Source organism: Meriones unguiculatus, chromosome 5 (genome assembly GCF_030254825.1).
Source record: "Meriones unguiculatus strain TT.TT164.6M chromosome 5, Bangor_MerUng_6.1, whole genome shotgun sequence".
NCBI classification, from domain to species: domain Eukaryota; kingdom Metazoa; phylum Chordata; class Mammalia; order Rodentia; family Muridae; genus Meriones; species Meriones unguiculatus.
In genome coordinates, this window is record NC_083353.1 from 99,441,684 (window position 1) to 99,461,422 (window position 19,739).

General features: G+C 42.4%; 1 protein-coding gene across 1 annotated transcript in view; it reads left to right on the forward strand.

Annotated features, from left to right (window-relative positions):
• The window catches only part of Itpr1 (inositol 1,4,5-trisphosphate receptor type 1), a 324,501-nt gene that overhangs the window by 152,052 nt on the left and 152,710 nt on the right, over nt 1-19,739 (forward strand). Inside the window, exons 14-26 of the mRNA XM_060383882.1 lie at nt 853-952; nt 2,009-2,169; nt 2,532-2,673; nt 5,065-5,223; nt 8,186-8,358; nt 9,306-9,425; nt 10,627-10,821; nt 13,377-13,628; nt 14,126-14,267; nt 14,963-15,143; nt 16,143-16,330; nt 18,687-18,825; nt 19,426-19,484. Of these exons, the coding sequence (XP_060239865.1) occupies nt 853-952; nt 2,009-2,169; nt 2,532-2,673; nt 5,065-5,223; nt 8,186-8,358; nt 9,306-9,425; nt 10,627-10,821; nt 13,377-13,628; nt 14,126-14,267; nt 14,963-15,143; nt 16,143-16,330; nt 18,687-18,825; nt 19,426-19,484 (2,011 nt within the window). The remainder of the gene's footprint in view (nt 1-852; nt 953-2,008; nt 2,170-2,531; nt 2,674-5,064; nt 5,224-8,185; nt 8,359-9,305; nt 9,426-10,626; nt 10,822-13,376; nt 13,629-14,125; nt 14,268-14,962; nt 15,144-16,142; nt 16,331-18,686; nt 18,826-19,425; nt 19,485-19,739) is intronic.

Here is a 19,739-nt window from a genome sequence, read left to right on the forward strand (position 1 = left end):
TGCACACATTCTCAACAAAAGTTTTAAAATTTTGACCATGTAATCAAATTTACCCATCTTTTTGTTTTAAAAATTGAGAACTTATTCTTTTTTTTTCTTTTTTAATTTTTATTTTTATATTAATTATAGTTTATTCACTTTGTATCCCGGCTGTAGCCCCCTCCCCTACTCCCTCCTATTCCCACATTCCCTCCCTCTTCTCTTCCCATGCCCTTCTCCAAGTCCACTGGTAGGAGAGGTCCTCCTCTTCTTCCATCTGACCCTAGTCTATCAGGTCTCATCAGGACTGGCTGCTTTGTCTTCCTCTGTGGCCTGGTAAGGCTGCTCCCCCGTCAAGGGGAGGTGATCAAGGAGCCAGCCATTGAGTTTCATGTCAGAGACAATCTCTGAGAACTTATTCTTTATCACATACTTCAGAAGCTCTCCCTGTCCCACAAGATAAGTAAATATTTACTCATCTTTGCATCTAGAAATTTTACGGTTTTATTTTTTACTCTATTAAGCCTTTTGAAAATTTCAGTTATTAACTGTTGTAACAAGTACCAGTACACATTGAGTAGTATATACCCGCTTTTGTGGCTCCGTCTCATGCTCTTTCTAGTAGTTATTCACAGGTTGTCCTTTAGAAATATCACATATTCCAGAAACCTTAGAGCCCTTATAAATTACTTTTTATTGTACACACATCAGTAACAGGAACCACTGATTCCCAAATAGGTTCTGTCCTGTGCCAATAGCAGAGAACTATTTTGGTAGCCCTCTCTCTTTTGAAGGAATGTGTTTTAACCAATGGCTGTAGAATGACCCCAAACATCCATCCCTGTGTCTGAAATTTTTATTGCTTCCCTTTAGGAACTCCTATGTCCGTCTCAGACACCTGTGCACAAATACCTGGGTTCACAGCACAAACATTCCCATTGACAAGGAGGAAGAGAAACCTGTGATGCTGAAAGTAAGTCGAGGACTTGGCTGCCTCTCCATTAGTCTCTTGTTCTGATGAAAGGCCTCCTTTAATGACAGGTGGAGAGATACAGAACTTGGGAGTGTTGCCCTATTGTTGGGTTTCCTTTAGCGTTGATAAAAAAGAAAACTATTCCAAGGTATCTGGGTGAAGCAAACATAGGACTATTAAAATAACCAGACTTTTTCTTTTTTAAAAAAATTCTATTGATTTTCCATTAATAAAAAAATTCAATTTTTAAAAATTCCATTAATTCTCTGCATTTCATGTCTAACATGACTTTGTCTATGGGAATGTTTGCTTGTGTCCTGAGATATGCTGATATCTTGTTTATTTCCCCTTTCCCCTTTAGAATTTTTTCCCTCAGTGTATATAAGGAGTCTACATTTTTTGTGTGCCTAAAGGAGTTTTCCCTACCCCTGTTTACTGACACTCCTCTTCACCACTCACTAAGCTTATATAGCATTAATACTTTGGGATTTTTCTTTTTAGATTTTTTTTTTCTCTTATGGGTGTGTTCAGGTTCATAGAAAAACTGAAAGAATGGTATCACCTCTACGTCCTGTAGAGTAGTAATTGTCACTTTTTATATTTACTTTTTCTCCATTAATAAAATGTTGCTTAATTATAAGAATCGTACATTCTCCCTGTGATGAAAGAAGCTATAAAGTTACAGCTGTCCCTACTGCATGTACTCACCCTCATATTTTCTTTTGTTCTTTCTTTCTCCCTACACCCTGTACACTCCTGTGTAAATCTCTCTGTGTAACACAGCAGTACCATGTACAATGAATATACACAGTGCAGATTAACAATATTAGCAATAAACAATAGCCCCCTTACTACCTCATCAGTCCCCACAAAACTAATTTTCTATTTAGAAAACATCCTTCTAGAAGTTTCTTATGTCTAGTTGATATTAATGCCAAAAAAAAAAAAATGCCTCCAAGTTTTTTGGATTGCCCAATATCCTGTAAACAAAGCGCTTGATTAACATCTTCACTTTTCCATTCAAGATTATCTTACAACAACTCCCTTGACTTTCAGATTGGTACCTCTCCTCTGAAGGAGGACAAGGAAGCATTCGCCATAGTTCCTGTTTCTCCTGCTGAGGTTCGGGACCTGGACTTTGCCAATGATGCCAGCAAGGTGCTGGGCTCCATTGCTGGGAAGTTGGAAAAGGGCACCATCACCCAGAATGAGAGAAGGTGAGGGCATCCTGCCGGCACCAAGACAGCAGTCCTCATGGGTGGCTAGACTTTGAAAAGCCCTTGGGGAGCAAAAGGATCAGCACTCTGAAGATCTGTGCTTGAGAGTGATCTGAGCTTTCATTCGTGGCTTCAATTTATGATTTCCAGAAATGGGTACTTATATTATTTTCATCTGTGTTTTGTTTTGTTTTAGAGCGATAATTGTGTAGCTCCATTAGGCTTCAGCTGTGATTTCAAGGGTACTAGAAAGCATGAGTCCTCTTCTGTTTGCCTTGTTCTTAAAGTGTGACCCTTTCTAGGCAAAGCTTTTAGCCTATAGAAGTTTGAACACGGTCTTTAGCAAGCTCTGTTTTCCTAAGGTCTGTCACCAAGCTGCTGGAAGACCTGGTTTACTTTGTCACGGGTGGAACTAACTCTGGCCAAGATGTGCTTGAAGTAGTCTTCTCCAAGCCCAACAGAGAACGGCAGAAGCTGATGAGGGAACAGAACATTCTCAAGCAGGTCAGTGGGCCTTGATGGTTCTCAGGGGTTAGCTTTGTGAGAAGTCCGTGGGACCCCTGCTGAGAGATATGATGATTCTCACCCAGAAGACAGTCTGATTATTGTTTTCTTTTTTGAGTCTGTAGCAAATTTAAGTGGCAGGAGAGTGTCCTCCTGTATCCCCTCCCCCACTGTGAACATCCTGCAGCCGAATCGAGCTATGTAATGACGTGAGTGCACGGTCACAATATCATTGCCCTAGGAACCCACAGGGTATTTTCATTGCGCCCCACGTTTTCTGCTTCACCTATTCATCCATCGCTCTTCACTACCCTTGCGCCCACTCCTCTTTTAATGGTGTTCCTGTTTTGCCTTGTTCTGATTGCTGTATAGTTGGAATTATGTATCTTGCAGCCTTTTCAGAGGTTCAAGGCTCCCCACGTCTTCTCAGGGCCCAAGACCTCAGTCCAGTTGATAGGTACCATACTTGCTGAATATGAGCCACGTGAGTGCTTACTTGTTAGGTACCCTAAAAGGTGTTCAGGTGACACCTTTATATTCTTCAAAAAAAAAAAAGTGATGTGTCATATTTCCTATGGTTCCTTTCTATGTTTAGGGAATTTGCTGCATTTGGTGAACTCAGAGCCCTATATTAGCTCTTATGGGCAGCTTTAGTGATCACGTCTATATTTCCATAAACAGGGAATGGTAGTTGACAGGAAGTACCTAGATGACACTTGGCTCATATGACAAAATGTCACCGTGACAAAATAGCTGAAAAGTAATCTTATAGAGAAAAGGTCTGCTGTGGCTCCCGGTCACAGGATTTTTAGCCCCTGGTCACTAGCCCTATCCCTCTTAGTCTCTGGAGCAGTATATGATGGTGGGGAGAATGTGGTAGACAGAACTGCTTACCTATGCATGCAGAGAAGCAGAGATGAGCTTGCTTCTGTGATCAAGCCTGTCCTGTGAAACCCATTCAGCTGTCAATCTGCCGGCGGTGGCTGAATCCACCCAATCAGATCAGAACCTTCGTGACACATCATGGCACAGTCACCTCCCAAAGGACTCAGATCGCAACACTGCTGCCTCAGGAACCAGGCCTTTACCATGAGCTTTTAGAGGCCTTTAAGATTCTGAATATTGACAGTGTTAACTTAAATGAATGAACCAATTGGAAGGAAGGAGCATGAGGAATCCGGGTAGAGGAAGCACACCAAATGTACTCCAAGTATTTAAAGCTGCGGGAGATTTGCTTAGTTATTCCTCGGAACTTGCTGGTGACCGAAGCAAAAAGAGAGGCAAAGCCCCATAGTTCTCCATGAGAATTTGGCATGTGGAAACCCTTCTTCCTGTTGGGCTGTGATAGACAACATTCATATTTCAACAAGGGTTGAAGTCCAAAAATAAATTACCTCCAGATGTTTCATCTTTTGAGCCCCAAATTAGAATTCTCGCTTAATGTCCTTATTCATTCCCACAGTAGCCATTCCTTGAGGGGTTAAGACAGTGTTGGTCAGTTACATAGGATGCTGTACTCCTGAGGTTTACAATTGCTATGTGTTTTAATCCTTTCAGTACTTAGGTAGTATAGATACTGCACTTTGTATTCTCCCATGTTTACTTCGGCCACGATCTGCGCTATTACTGAGTGTTCCCCAAGATCCAACCCATCTAGTTGATAGCAAAGAATTACGCTCATGTTGGTCTTACTAGGATTGTAATCCAGGAGACACCAAATCCAGCAGCATTGGGAGAGCACTGTAAACTTTTATGAGATGATGGCTGTTTTTATAGCTGAATCCGCAAGCAGGCTGGCTAATTGCATCCTGTTTGTGAAGACTTTTGGTTGGTGTGGCCAAGGTCACACTGCCTTACAGGAAAAGGGTTGGATAGTCTCATGAAACCAGGTGGATAGCTTCCAAACTGTTAGCAAACTCACTAAATCTCCTTCCAGGAATTGTAGGCCAGCTCAGTGTTTGAGGTCAGCCTATAGCTGTGTGAGCATGTGCCGACAGCAGAGTTCAAAAGTTGGACTGTGGACATGTGTGAAACCTGGATTAACAACTCCTTACGATTGCAGTTGTAGTGCCTGACTCAGTGCTAATCTGTTTTGATTTTCTCCCTGGCAGAAGTCATAAAGGTGTATGTTTTCAACCTAAAACCCCTCCCTGCACTCTTCTAAAAGATGCTCCACAGTGTGTGTGAGAGCTGATGAGGTCTGCGTGAGCTGAGCGAGTGGGTGCCCAGCCCAGCTGATTGACAGACACAGGTTTCAGCCTCTTGATGAGTTTACATAGAGAAAACTTTCCATATAATCCTGCTACCGCTGCAGCTGTGTTTCCCCCTGGAAAGAGAGTTAGAGTTTAAAACCTGCAGTGATGGCAGCTTGCTCTTTCTTTTTACAAACAGATTTTCAAGCTGTTGCAGGCCCCCTTCACAGACTGTGGAGATGGCCCGATGCTTCGGCTGGAGGAGCTGGGGGACCAGCGCCACGCTCCCTTCCGACACATTTGCCGACTCTGCTACAGGGTCCTGAGACACTCACAGCAAGACTACAGGAAGAACCAGGTGGGGATTTAGATGGATGTGATCGTTGGGTTCCTCCCTTAAGCTCACATGCTGTACTCAGGAGTTTTAGGTGTTATGTACCTTTCTGTTTAAACAGTAGAGAATAGTCTACTGCTTAATTTGCCCCTAAAATGGAAACAGATGTTTGGCAAGCCTGGGAAGAACCTGTGTCGCAGAACTCCTGAGGATACTGGAGGAACATCACACAGTGCCTCGTAAATGCATGTAATTTTCAGGTGCCAATTTTAACAAATAAGAAATATTCCAACAAAATTTCTAGTTTTGAGATTGAGGTTACATTTACAGTGTGTGCATGTGGGGTATATGTGTGTGTGGTATATGTGCATGTAGTATGCACACCTATGTGTGAGCACGCACACCCATGCCTGTGGAAGGAGGGCATAGGTGTCCTGCTCTATCACGCTTCTTCCTCTGAGGTAGCTTCTCTCGCTGAACCTGGGGTTGAGCTAGCAGCTGGTTAGTGAGCTTCTGTCTCCCCCGACCCAGAGCTGGAGATACAAGTTTGTGGAGCATTGTCTGGCCTTTTGTGGGGGTGCTGGGGACTCACTTTCAGTTCTCATACTTGTGCAAGAAGCACTGCACCCCACTGAGCCATGTCGCTAGCTCTTCAGTATGTTTTGGTGCCATGTTCCCATAGGCATAAGCATGAAGTGATTCCATGTTGAAGAAATAGAAACGATGTTTTCCTTCCACCCTCCTCAGATGACCTCTGCCCTTGAAGGTTACTCTTTCCTGACTGTGGGTCTAGGTCATATTTGCTGTTGTTCTGACTCAGTGACTGTAAGTCTATGTGCATATTATGCATAGATTTGCATATTATCCATAGTAAAGGTATGAATACATTCTCTGTCTTTCTCGTTCTCTCTCTCTCATTCTCTCTCTCTCATACACACAAACACTGTATGATACACACTCCTTCCATGAGTTAATGGTGTAACAAACAGCACTGAAACTCTAAAGACACTGAGAGCTGAGAGCTGTGCTGACGGATCATTGATTCTCAACCAGGGGTGATTCTGTCCCATGAAGTACATTTGACAGTATCTGGAGACCCTTCTGAATGCCACATCTTGGGAGCACTAATAGCATCTAATGGGTAGGAACAGAGATACTAAAAAGTTCCCAGCAGTATCTAGGCCATCCCTTCGCAACAAAGAATGATCCATTTTCATATCACATGTAGTATTGTGGGTGTACGAATTGGTGCTGCTACTATTCTATGTCTTGGAGTACAAACCTGTCCATATGTCTTGTCTCTACATTTAAACCTTCTTTGTAGTTAAAGGCTTTCATTATCACGAAGATATCATTAATGGCTAATGATGCTTTAGGAATAAGACCATGCCAGCAGGCTGCAGATTTTTTTTAAGTCTACCTCCAACACATTCATGCCTTGCTCAGATAGGTCCAGAGATCTTAGTCTGCCTCTGTCCTCATTCTTTAGATTAAGGGACTTTGGGGCTACAGTGTGTATTAGGATATAACATTTGAACACAAGGAAGTCAAACTAGTCCTTGCTGCTGCTGGATTGGCTATCACTGCTTAGTAGTTTATGGATCCTGTGGCAGTTGGCACAGCTATATGTCTGAAGGCCGGTGAACTCTCAGACATGCATCCTTAGGTATAGACTGAAATGTGGCTGCATCTTCTGTGTTAAACCTGAAAAGCTCGCAGATTTAGGACTTACGGGAAATTGAAAGCCAGTTTCAAGCACTGCTTAGAACTTAAGCAAACAGTCTTTCTTAGGTAGAACTATCTTGCAGAATTGTGTATGTGTGCATGCTCATGCGTGTTATTGCATGCTCATGCATGTGTGGGGGGGGGGTTATGTCTGCATTCACAGATGGGGTGTGGGGGGAGAGAGGAAGGAGATGCCATACTGGCATTTTAACCCAGAACCTGGCACTATACCAGTGAGCTGTACCTCTATCCGTAAGGACTATCTTTGACTACAAACAAATTCTTGTTCAGAGGAGGCTTCTTTGATGTTGCAGGTATTTCTGTGGAATATGATGTTTGGTTTGCAAAGAGGGAAGGCAAGGCAGATCCATGCATCTGCGAATAAGGCCAATCGTCCTAGATATTCCCAACCCTCTTCTACTCATTGGCTTCATTTTTTTCTTCATTTTCTTTTTGAGACACGGTCTCTCAGTGTAGTCCTGCCTGGCCTGGAACTCTCTATGTGGACCAGGCTATGCTCAAACTCACAGATGTCTGCCTTTCTTTGCCACTCAGGTGCTGAGGTTAAAGTGTACCACAGCCCTGTTGACTTTAAAGAGAAGCTTTAGGGGGCTGGGGAGGTGATTCACTGGTTAACAGCATTGGCTGCTCTTACAGATAGAGGACCCTGAGTCCATCCCTAACAGGCACATGGCAGCTTACAATCACCCATACTTCTGGTTTTAGGGGTCTGATACCTTCTCTTGGCATCTGTGGGCACTTTACATGTGTGGTGAACTTAACATACATAATGACAAAATACTCAGATGAATAAAAGTAAGTTTAAAAAAAGATTTTTTTTAAACCCAAGACAAAGAAAACTATGTGTTGATATTCTGAATGTTCAGAGAGATGTAACAGCACCAGAGGAATGGGGAGGGTTATTAAGTTGTCCCTAATTAGTAACAAATTCAGAGCTGTGTAACTGCTTCCAACCCTATTTTTGCAGTGAATCAGTAGATTAAAACTGATGTTGCACACTGAAAATATCCACTGTAGATTTTAAGACTTTCCTTGCTGGCGTTGTTTGGGTGCTGTTAGTTAAGTAAAGGCTGTGAGGATCTGAGCTGCCATTGCACTGAGGAAGAAGGCTGAAGAAAGATGCCCAGGATCATTTGCCTGTTGAGTCATAGTTCCTAGGCACTGCTGCTAGTTTTCCTAATGTTAACCCACTCGCACTGTCTTTCTGTCCCTCCAACTGACTTGTTTCTTTCCCTAAAAGGAGTACATAGCCAAGCAGTTTGGCTTCATGCAGAAGCAGATTGGCTATGATGTGCTGGCTGAAGACACCATCACTGCCCTGCTCCACAATAACCGAAAACTCCTGGAAAAGCACATCACCGCGGCAGAGATTGACACCTTTGTCAGCCTGGTGCGAAAGAACAGGGAGCCCAGGTGAGGCACCAGAGGGGACTTGCCAGGAGGCCTCTGTGCATCTAAATGTGCGACTGTAGCACTCCATGGTATTGTGTGTGAGGCTTGCCGTCCTGGGGACTGGCCCAGCCACTTTCCAGTGGCCCTAGGATGTCTACTGGTAAGAACTGCTTCCTGTGATCCCACCTTCAGTTACCAGCTGCTCCCTTCCCCTTTCCCTCAAACTTTAATTTCCTCATTTGCTAAATGAGCAGCTGTGAATACCTCTGAGCTGACAATCTCGTGAGACACAGTAAAGGACATTTGTTTTTGGTCACTCACTTTTTAGGCCCCATGGCTCTCACCACGCCCTTTGCTATGTTTAGTTGTCTCTCAGATGCTTTTATGCAGTTCATAGGACAGTGTCGTCAGTCACACTGCAGGGCTGATAGTGCTGCTGTAGAAATGACCACTGCCACCTATCCCCAGTGTCTGCCGCCAGTCTTCATGAACCTTGTCATTTAATCCTCAGGAAAACCCTTAGAAAATGTGTGTTGTATCTTTTCCTGTAAATGAGGAAACAGGTGTAAACCAGGTTAAGTAATGTCACCAAATGATAATCCAGAGTATAGCCAGTTAGTGTCACAGCCAGTTAGCCTGTCACCCTGGGCTTTAGGCATCAAGCAGCCCTGGTGCCTCTGGTCCCAGTGTCATCCTTCCCTGTCTCTTCCTGATGACAACTTCCTCTTTGTACTGCTCCTCCTCCTCACATTGGTTCTGTCACCTTTTCATTAGCTCTAGTCATTTTTCCTCTTCTGCTTGATTATTTTTCTTTCTTTTTTTATTTTTTTCCATCTGTCGCATCCAGACAAAGTCATCAAAGTCTCCAATGTGCCTAACTTCTCTTCAGAGTGAATGCTGGTCTCCTCTATAGGAGTCAGGCGCCCTCTGCCTGCTCTGTGACAACATCATGTTTTCTTTTGGGTTAGGTTCTTGGATTACCTATCTGACCTCTGCGTGTCCATGAACAAGTCAATTCCTGTGACCCAGGAGCTCATTTGTAAAGCTGTGCTGAATCCTACCAATGCTGACATCCTGATTGAGACCAAGTGAGTGCCATCTAGGGACATAACTAAAGATGCATTTAACATTTGATGTTAAATCAATGGTATGCTCACAGGGAATAAGCCCGATTCATTCATCTCTTCAGAGTTTCTCTAATGTCGGTTGGGAGTATTTCATCTTTATTTCACAGACCTTGTTTAAAAGAATGGTTGATCTTGCTTTTAGTTTGGTTTTGGTGTGACCTTCTGTATATGAGGTCGCTTACTCTGTATACTGTAAAATATACTCTGTGTCGCTTACTCTGTGTATTGTAAAATTGTGTAAACCCGGTGCAGAGCATTTGGCACACACTTTAAGAGTTGAAGAGCCTTTAAAAATTAAGGATGTAATAAAGATTCAGTGTTAATTCAGTGTTGTGTGGAGGCATAAATTATCATTGTTCCAAAGTGTGATGGACTGGCGAGATGGCTCAAGGAATGTAGGTACCTGTTGCTGAGCCTGACAACCTACCTGGTTCAATCCCCTGGAACCACGTAGTGAATGGTTCCCCGAGTTCCCCACTGATTCCCCCAAGTTGTCCTCTGACCTCTACACATCCACAGTAGCACGCAACAAATAAAATGTAATAAAAATGTTGTAAGTAGTGTATTACATATGTTATAATTACTATTGATGTAATACATAAATACTGTATTCTAATTATGGTTGATAATCATAATTAGTGCTATTGCTGTTTCGGCAATAGTAATCATTCACTTTTACAAAGGAGCATTTTCTCTTGTGACTGTACTGCAGCAGTTGTGGGCAGTATCAAAAAAAAAGTTAAGGTGTGGCGCAGCTTTTTCTTAGTTGTGACTTAATTTGGGGACTTGTGCGAATGCAAGGTGCCTCAACCGTGGCTCTGTGACGTGTGGGGCTGGACGACGTTATGGTTGCAAATAGGCTGTCACTGTAGGATTTGAAAAAAAGTGTCCCTGGATGGTGGCTGCTCGGTGCTAGAAACACCTCTTTTGCCACCGTGACAACCAAGAATGTCACAGATCTTGCCAAATGTCTGCTGAGAAGAACAGTTGTTCTAGATGAGATTACCCAGGTTAAAGCACATGAAGACCACACAGACTCTCTGTGGCTCTGCCACTGGGAGAAATTAAGACCAAAGTGGCTTTCTGTGTGTTTTAGGCTGGAAGAGGGATCAGACTTCCAAGGATTCCATAAAAAACTGAGCTCCGTCTCCTCTCTCCATAGGTTGGTTCTTTCCCGTTTTGAGTTTGAAGGCGTTTCCACTGGAGAGAATGCTTTGGAAGCTGGAGAGGATGAGGAAGAGGTGTGGCTGTTCTGGAGGGACAGCAACAAAGAGATCCGTAGTAAGAGTGTCAGGGAATTGGCGCAAGATGCGAAAGAGGGGCAAAAGGAAGACCGGGACATCCTCAGCTACTATAGGTGAGTGGGAGGCATGCTGAGCTTGGGCTGAGGCGACCACAGCAATGGCACTTGTGGGTTTATGGTTTTCTTGATGGTCACTCTAAGGCAGTGGTTCTCAGCTTGTGGGGGCCACAGAACCCTTTTGTGGGGTCACCTCAGACCATCAGAACACACAGATATTTACATTGTGATTCATTACAATAGCAAATGTACAGTTATGAAGTAGGAACAAAAATGATTTATGGTTGGGGGTTACCACAATGTGAGGAACTGTATTAAAGGGCCGCAGCCTTAGGAAGCTTGAGAACCACTGCTCTAAAGAATGGTGTGGTGTCCTGAAGTAAGATTGTCCAGCAGAAAGATAGTTCTGTGTTCTTGAGTGGAAGGTGCCATGGACTCATGGTCCATTGTTGTCTGTTTGTGTGTCCAGGTCATGGGAAAGACAAGAGCTTGCACCAACCTCTGTTATATTTGACACTTAAACAGCACAGCTTGTATATAGTGCAGTCAGCAGCCTGCGGGCGTCAGGATGCATTTGTTCAAATCTTGATCTCTTTACTTAACTTGGCTTTTTTTTTTTTTTTTTTTTTTGGCTGAGTTTGGCTCTATGTTCCAGAGCCCATATCTTCCAACTAGACATAATAGGGCCATTCTTCCAGAACATTTATAGAAACAGAAGATGTCTCACCATATGTGTACACCACATGCATGCACACATACATGGTGAGACACATTTATTTTCATAATTTATTTATTTGTGTGTCTGTATGATAAAAACTAGGGGTTTACAGTAATGCAGTCAATGCCGCCCAAGTGTGACAGTTCTGAAATTTATATAGAGAACTGTTGGAGCCCTGGTACAGTGTTCAGGAAGATTCAGATTTTGGAGTACTTTTGATTTTCAAATTTGCAAAATTCAACTAATAAAGTTTATGCAAGAATTCCAAAATCTGCCTAACTCTAGACCCAAAACTTTGCTATCATATATTCCTGATGCAGGGATGCTCAGTGCCACAGATGCATTCTCCCTGCCACCCTCTAGTTTCCTTTCTGCCCCCCCCCATTTATCTATTTAATCACTTTATAGCCTGATCGCAGCCACCTCCCTCCTCTCCTCCCAGTCCCACCCTTAGACTTTCCTCCCCACCTTTCCCCTTCCCTTCTTCTCAGGGAAGGGGAGGCTCCTCAGGGGTACCATCCCTCCCTGAGATACCTCCCACTGAGGCCAGACAAGGAAGCCCTTCAGTTTGCATAACTTCCTCTAGCCCCTGTCATTCATCCTGGGGGCTGTATGTCACCACTGTCCTCCTCAGTCCCTAGTCTTGGTACAAGATCCAAGGCCATAAAGCCTTGCTACATGAAGCAAAGGAAAAGGAAAGAAAAAGAAGGGACATTAACTACTATATTCTTCTAAAAGAAAAGGGGAAAAACCTTAGTATGTCTCATATATCCTAATAAAATAGATTTTAAAAATTATAAGAAATAAAAAAAGTTATACTTTGCAGTTAAGACGCCTTTTCTTACTCCTGTATTCTAGTCTGTTCTCTTCAATCTATACACCTGATGGTCTTTTCTTATTTATTTTTATATGTTAATTTTTAAAACTTTTTTATTTTATGTGTATATGTATTACCTTCATATATGTATGTGTATGACCACGTGTGTGCTTTCTGCCGCCATGTGGATGCTGGCCACTGAACTGTGGCCATCTGTAGGAGCAGCAGGTTCATTTAACTGCTGATGCATCTCTGCAGCTCCTCATTCTGTGTTTATGCTGTATTACATACATGTGCATGTGTGTGTATGTTTTTCTTCCTCAGATTTCATGTAAATCATTCCTTAGAGCAGATACCATTCTGAAGCTGCCCGTGGCATTGTTTCTGAAATATATTATATGAAAATATAACTTTTGTGGTAGTAGTGGTAGACCTTTTCTAGTTTTTGACTGCGGTATGTCTTCTATTTTGCTAACAAATCACTCTTTATTGGCGTTTGGCAATCCGTCATATGCCACCATAGAGTTCTTCATTCCAGGACACATCCTCACTTAATTTTTGTGTGCACATACGAGTTTCTATTCCCAATGAAACGAGGGATTGATGGATACTCATATTTTTAACTTGAGTTGGCATTCCTTAATTGGATGATTTGAACTACACTTTTACTAGTAGTAACTTACATGACATAAGACCCTAAAAATATTGTAGAATTTTAATTACACTTAATATGAACAGTGCGTTTGATATTTCCTGCATGGTCTTTGGTGGTGCTTTATAAAATACAGGGAAGGCAGATAGAAAGTGGGGAAGAAAGACAATCATTTCAGGCCTAGTCATTTCCCCTATATTTTATAAGGTAATGATGGTAAATGTAATCACATGGTCACATGATTGAGATGCTGACCCACTCCCTGGCATGTCATGAACTTTTCCTTCATCTCTGTAGTCCAGAATCCAAAATTATGTGTGCAGCACTCATTTAGGGAGTTGGTATCAGCCATATGATGCTTCTATGAAATCTCCTTGAGTGATTTCTGGAGTGTGAGCCTTCTGTTGATTTTTTTTTTTTTTCAGGTATCAGCTGAACCTCTTTGCAAGGATGTGTCTGGACCGCCAGTACCTGGCCATCAATGAAATATCCGGCCAGCTGGATGTTGACCTCATTCTCCGCTGCATGTCTGATGAGAACCTGCCTTATGACCTCAGGGCATCCTTTTGCCGCCTCATGCTTCATATGCATGTGGACCGAGATCCCCAGGAACAAGTGACCCCGGTGAAATACGCCCGTCTGTGGTCAGAAATTCCCTCCGAGATCGCCATTGATGAGTAAGCCTGGGTCTAACTCCCTGATGAGATCTTAAGTCGCTTCCAACCCCTGTGATTCTAATGTTCTGTGCAGCAGCAGATAAGCCACATAGACAACTAGTAAAATCATAAAAGAAAGAAAAACCTTCCCCCCGCCTCCCAAGATTTAAATAGAACTTTGTAGCTAGCAAGTATTGTTTAATTTCTCAAGAAAATAGGATGCTGGGCTGCATTTTTCCATTTCTTGTTTAGCCCTGTCCTTCTGCAAGCATCTAAGTATATACTGTGTGCCAACATCGAGGCTTACTAGTGAAGAGTAGAAAACTACCTCTATGATAGTGGGCAAAGACAGTCAACATGATGAGTGACTAAAGCAGATATGTAAGCATACATGCTAAGGAAGGAAGCATGAGTCAGATCCACGTTAGGGGAGGCTGTCTTGAGAGCTTAAGCAGTCTGAAAGGCCTGGCTGGGGGATCTTGATGTTCCCATTCATTCTCTCTCTCTTTTCCTCTTAGCTATGACAGCAGCGGGGCATCCAAAGATGAGATTAAGGAGAGGTTTGCTCAGACAATGGAGTTTGTGGAGGAGTACTTAAGAGATGTGGTTTGTCAGAGATTCCCTTTCTCTGATAAGGAGAAAAATAAGCTGACATTTGAGGTAAGGCATGGTGAAACGCTCTGAAATTCTGTTATCAGTGATAATTTTTCTGTGGAGTAAGTAGAAAATATTTTAATCCTTGGCAGTTATTTCACAGCGCTCTCGTTTTGAAACACAAAAGGAACTTGGGTCAGAATTGTTCTAAATAAAATAGAACAGGTACCGGTCACTTAGCCTCATAAAAATATACAAGGCGAATTAATAATGTGAAGTGGCAGAGTTTCACATATGCTCTGCACTTGTTCTTGAAAGTACAAGGAAAGTTCATCCTTGGGCTGGCCCGTAGACAACTCACCTGAGGAAGAGATCCTTGATCCAGAGGATTAAATTCTTGTTGCTTTTGCATTAAACTAGTTCCAAGCCCACTATCACCCTTTAGGAATGATGTTTCAGAGAACTTAAGTGTCCTTATCTGTATTCTTGCTGGTTTTGATTGGGTATGTTCTTGGAAATTTAGGACACCAATTGACTGGGCCCATTGTTTTATGAACTAGTTGTCAAAGCAGATGAGTAGTTGCACAAGCTTTTATTTCTTAGAAACAAAGTGAAATTTTATCAGAAACAGAAAGCCAGATGTGTGCCTTCTCTGATCATAAAGAAGGGCACAATCTGCTGTGATTAGCTATTCGGCATCAAGCGGAATGGGAGGTCACAAGTCAGTGAACAGTGGTCTCTTCTTCTCTTAAACGCAACAGGTTGTAAACTTAGCCAGGAATCTCATATACTTTGGTTTCTACAACTTCTCTGACCTTCTCCGATTAACCAAGATCCTCTTGGCGATATTAGACTGTGTGCACGTGAGCACTATCTTCCCCATTAGCAAGATCACGAAAGGAGAAGAGAATAAAGGTAACAATGATGAGGAGAAGCTCAAGAGTGAGTATCTGAAGTGTCCGTACTGAGAGATGCCCTCCATGCTGTCGCACTCATGCTAGGCCCGCTCATGTGCCATCCTGTCCTGTCCTTGTTCGTTCTCACCACACCACTAGAAAAAAAAAAAAAAAAAAAAAAAATCTGGAAGAGTTCTTTTGGCCGGAGCATGCATCACTGTTGGTCATTCTCCGTAGTTTACTCTTCCCTTTGCATCTGTCTTGAGTCTTTACCTGTGTCTTGTGTTTTACTGAATAATTTGAAAGTTACCTTCTGCTTTGAATATGTAACTGTCCAGTCCCTATGTCCCACCATCCATTCTCGATGCTTCTGAGACACTTGATAATGATACTCCTATCTGATAAAATAAAGTACAAGTTTGTATCTTGATATTTCCTTTCACTTTGCAAATGGGGAATTCCACGTTTATGTGTTTATTTCTTCTTCCTGTATTTGGGGGTGAGAATAGGCAGAGAATAACCACCATGTGTCATATGCTTAGCTGGTTTTCAGTAGCTGGGATGGAAAAGGTATTTGATTTGATTCACTCTATTTGCTAAGTCTTGTGTGATGTTGTTTTGCACACATTATGTCACTGAATTCTGTCATAGAGCTTTTTCTGTATGTGAGAAAACTGAGCCCCAGAGGTGACATGGTATATTCAAGGCCAAGCAGCTTCTGTAAGAAGCAGAGGTATTTGTGCCCTGCTAACTTATATTCTTATTCTGTGCACAAGCATACATCACTTGTGCTGAGTCAAATTTGGTGATGGAATTAATAAACAAACGTGCCCCATTGGAGATGCCCAAACCATGTTGTTCTGCTAATCTCAGAAGTCTTAAAATTTGTAATGCATATTAACCTTTTTGTGTTCCTTGTGTTGAGAGAGTGTATCAGAGCAGGAATATGTTAAATAATTTACTTCATAAAGCCCATACCCCTAATCAGATGCTTTGGCCTCTCTCTGAGGATGTCATGACCAAGGTCTGTCTTGGCCCTTTCTAGGCAGCAATGTGATGAGATCTATCCATGGAGTTGGAGAGCTCATGACCCAAGTGGTACTTCGGGGAGGAGGCTTTTTGCCCATGACTCCCATGGCTGCTGCCCCTGAAGGAAACGTGAAACAGGCAGAGCCAGAGAAGGAGGACATTATGGTTATGGACACCAAGTTGAAGATTATCGAAATACTCCAGGTATGATGCAGAGCACAAGATACTTAAGAGGTCTCTGTTGAATGTCTTCTCTTCCTGTTCTTGTAGAGGTCCAAGGCTCTCTGTGGCTTAGCAGAAAATAATAGCAAAACTTTTACCTTATCCCTGTGTATCACTTCAGAACTGACTCCTTTTCATTCTTCGTTGCCACCTCCTACCCTTCCTTCCCTATTATGGCTTTGTTTGTTTGGCCATCTCATAGCTATCCCCAGTCACCTTAGCTCTACAGCACAGTGGATCTCTTTTTTCTCTGCTCAAGCTTCTGCTTAGAGTTCACTCACTGTGCTTCTTTAGGATTGTTAGCAATGCAAAACCTTCCTCTTCCTTCTTTTATTCCTCCTTCTTCTACTCGTCCCCCTCCTCCTCATCATCATCATCAATTATCTGCCCTTTTCATCCACCTACCTACTCACCCATCAATGTTAGTTGATACCAGCTCCATGTCAACTCCCTTTTAGCACGTGGGAACCTTCAATGAACAAAATCCATTAAAGTTCTGATCCTAAAGAGCTCCGTTTTGACAGAATGCCTAGGCATACATTATCTAAACATGAATTTTGTTTTAGTTGTTAAAACAAAAAGACAAGTCAACTGGAAACTGGAGAGATGACTAAATGGTTAAAAGCATTTGGATGCTTTTCTAAAAGACCTTTGTTCAATTCCTAGCACCCATATACTGGCTCACAGCCATCTGTGACTCCAGTTCCAGAAAATTGGATGGCGGTCTTCAAGCCTCCACAGGCACCGAGAATGCAAGTGGTACATACACAAGCATGCAGTCAAAACATCCATGCATATATATTAAAAATTAATTATTCTTTTAAAGAGGAAGGGTCAGCTGATTTGGAGAACACCATAGGTAGGGGTCAAGGATAATGGGTTTAATGGAGTTGTGAGAGAAGATCTCTATAGTAAAGTGGATTGATCAGACACAGATGCAGTGAGAGCTGGCCATGGGTATACCTAGGAAGTCTTAGGATTTAGTGAGTTCAAAGAGTCTGAAGTAGAGACAAGTTTGGGACCAGGTTTTTTTCAAGAGGGAATGGGAGGTGGTAAAGCAGGTTGAATCAATCAGTACACATTGCCACCCCTTTTTTGATAAAACCAATTAAGTAGCAGTTGATAAATGGTACCCACCATGTGTCTGTACTAACAGATGTAATGCAAATCTGTCTACTAAGGAACATCTTTGGGGGTTAAAAATCATGTACACAGAGCAAACAGAGAGCAGCACAAGCTGTTGGGAGTTCAGAGATGTAACAAGGCTAAGAGCAAACCTAGACTTTTTCCCCTCCACTCACAAGGACTTGGCTTGCTCTTAGAATTATTCATCTGTTCTCTCCCTAACATGATTATTTCCATCTGCCATGCCGATTGCTTCATTCCTACCAGTGGAAAATTAGAATTAAAATGAAAGGAAACCTTCCTTCCTCACTAATATTTTCTGTTTTCCCATTTTCCCACCTTTCTGTATATTTTCCCAGCCTCCTGCCAGCCATCTGGGTGTCCTTTAAATCTACCCAGGTTGACACATAGAAGCAACGATTGTAGTCGGTGTTTGTATAATACTGAATGTGAGGTTCTGGGAAGATACCAAACAGGATGTGCAACAGTCACTTGGGAACATGGACTAAGAGCTTGGAGACAGGTCAAACATCTGTCTCCATCTGGGATTGGTGACAGCCTGAAATTGGACAAGGTCACCCAGGGGCCTAAGCAGAAGCTAATGGAGAGAGGAAGAAGGGATATCAGTAGGATGCCTAAATGGTGCATCTGGCTAACTTTTCTTTTGGAGTCTAGCAATAATCCTTTGGAAAGTGTGTGCAGCAGTAAAGGAATAGGGTATATAGGAAGTTAACAAAATGAGAGTCCAGAGACTATACCTAAATCGGAGGAGACAATCAGAAGTAGGTGGTAATTATAAATGAAGCTACTTCTCAGAAGTAAAAACAAAATTTCTGTCAGTTTTTTTTCATGAAAGCAACCAACTTCATCTTAGGTTAGGCCCTTAGTTGTCTTTTAGTCTTTGCTGAAATATAGTCCTGTTTTGTAAAGGACAAAGGCATGAATGGTGTAGTCTTCTGGGTGTTTAATTCATTTCCAGGATGCCAAAGTCTCCATAGGAAGCTGAGGTATCATAGCAAACTAGATGTGTCCCTTAGAAGTCTGTTACTGTTAAAATGATTGTTGAAACCTAAGCCAAATATTTTTGACTCAGTGTTTAAGGTAATTGATGCAGCTGATACCACGCTCTGCCAGAGTGCAGTGGCTTGGCAAAGTGTTAAAGATGGTTATGTTAATGTAACCAAAGTGTTTCCATTTCTGCTTGAATCCTTAGTTTATTTTGAATGTGAGATTGGATTATAGGATCTCCTGCCTCCTGTGTATATTTAAGCGGGAGTTTGATGAAAGCAATTCCCAGTCATCAGAAACATCCTCCGGAAACAGCAGCCAAGAAGGGCCAAGTAATGTACCAGGTTAGTGATGCCAGCATGGAATTACAGTCATAGAATGGGACCTGGCTGTAATGCTGCTGGGAGATCAAACAGTATCTTCCAGAAGAAGGGTGAAATATGACTGCTGTTGAGGATTGCTCTATTTTAATTCGAGAGCTTATTGGGGAAAATAACAAACAGAAAACTCCATTGCTTCTTGGGGAGTAGACTGTTAGGGACTGAAGATTACTGAAGGTTACAGTTTTGCGGTTACCTATAAAGCAATCCCAAAGCAACATAATGCCAAAAGCATTTACCAAGAAACTTGATTGGCCATTAGCAGCTTTTGTTTTGTATTTGAAGTTCTACTCGGCCATACGATAATGGAGAAGGCTAAGGGAAAGACAGTAGTTGCCGTGATACCCAGCCCACCCACATGTTTTTTGGAGTGGGGCCATCACTCTCTTTTAGCAAGAAAAAATGACAGGTGTGATGGTCATCTGGGCCAGTCTGGCTCCATAGCTTTGTAGGTCATGATTCTGGCAGATTTGAGTATTACTCTTGAAGCACGTTACAACAAGCCCACCAGAAGCAGGTTTTCAGTCTTTGTTGTATCTAACTTTCTGTTCTCTCACTTTTCAGGTGCTCTTGACTTTGAACACATTGAAGAACAAGCAGAAGGCATCTTTGGAGGAAGGAAAGTGTGCTTTCATTGTCTGTTATGTGGTAGTTGTAGAGTGAGGAAGGCAGCTCTTTTATAATTCTCACAGGGTTCTTTTTCTTGAGCACACCACTAACTATTTAGTCTTCAGGTTCTGGTTTTTGTTCTGCTCGGAGCTACTGAGTTGCAGAACTTAGGTGGTGCACAGAGTGTGTGTATTTGTTTTCTGCCCAGGACAGGAAAGATTTAAGAAGATGTCTTAATATGCTTATTATTCATGATTATTTTTAAATGG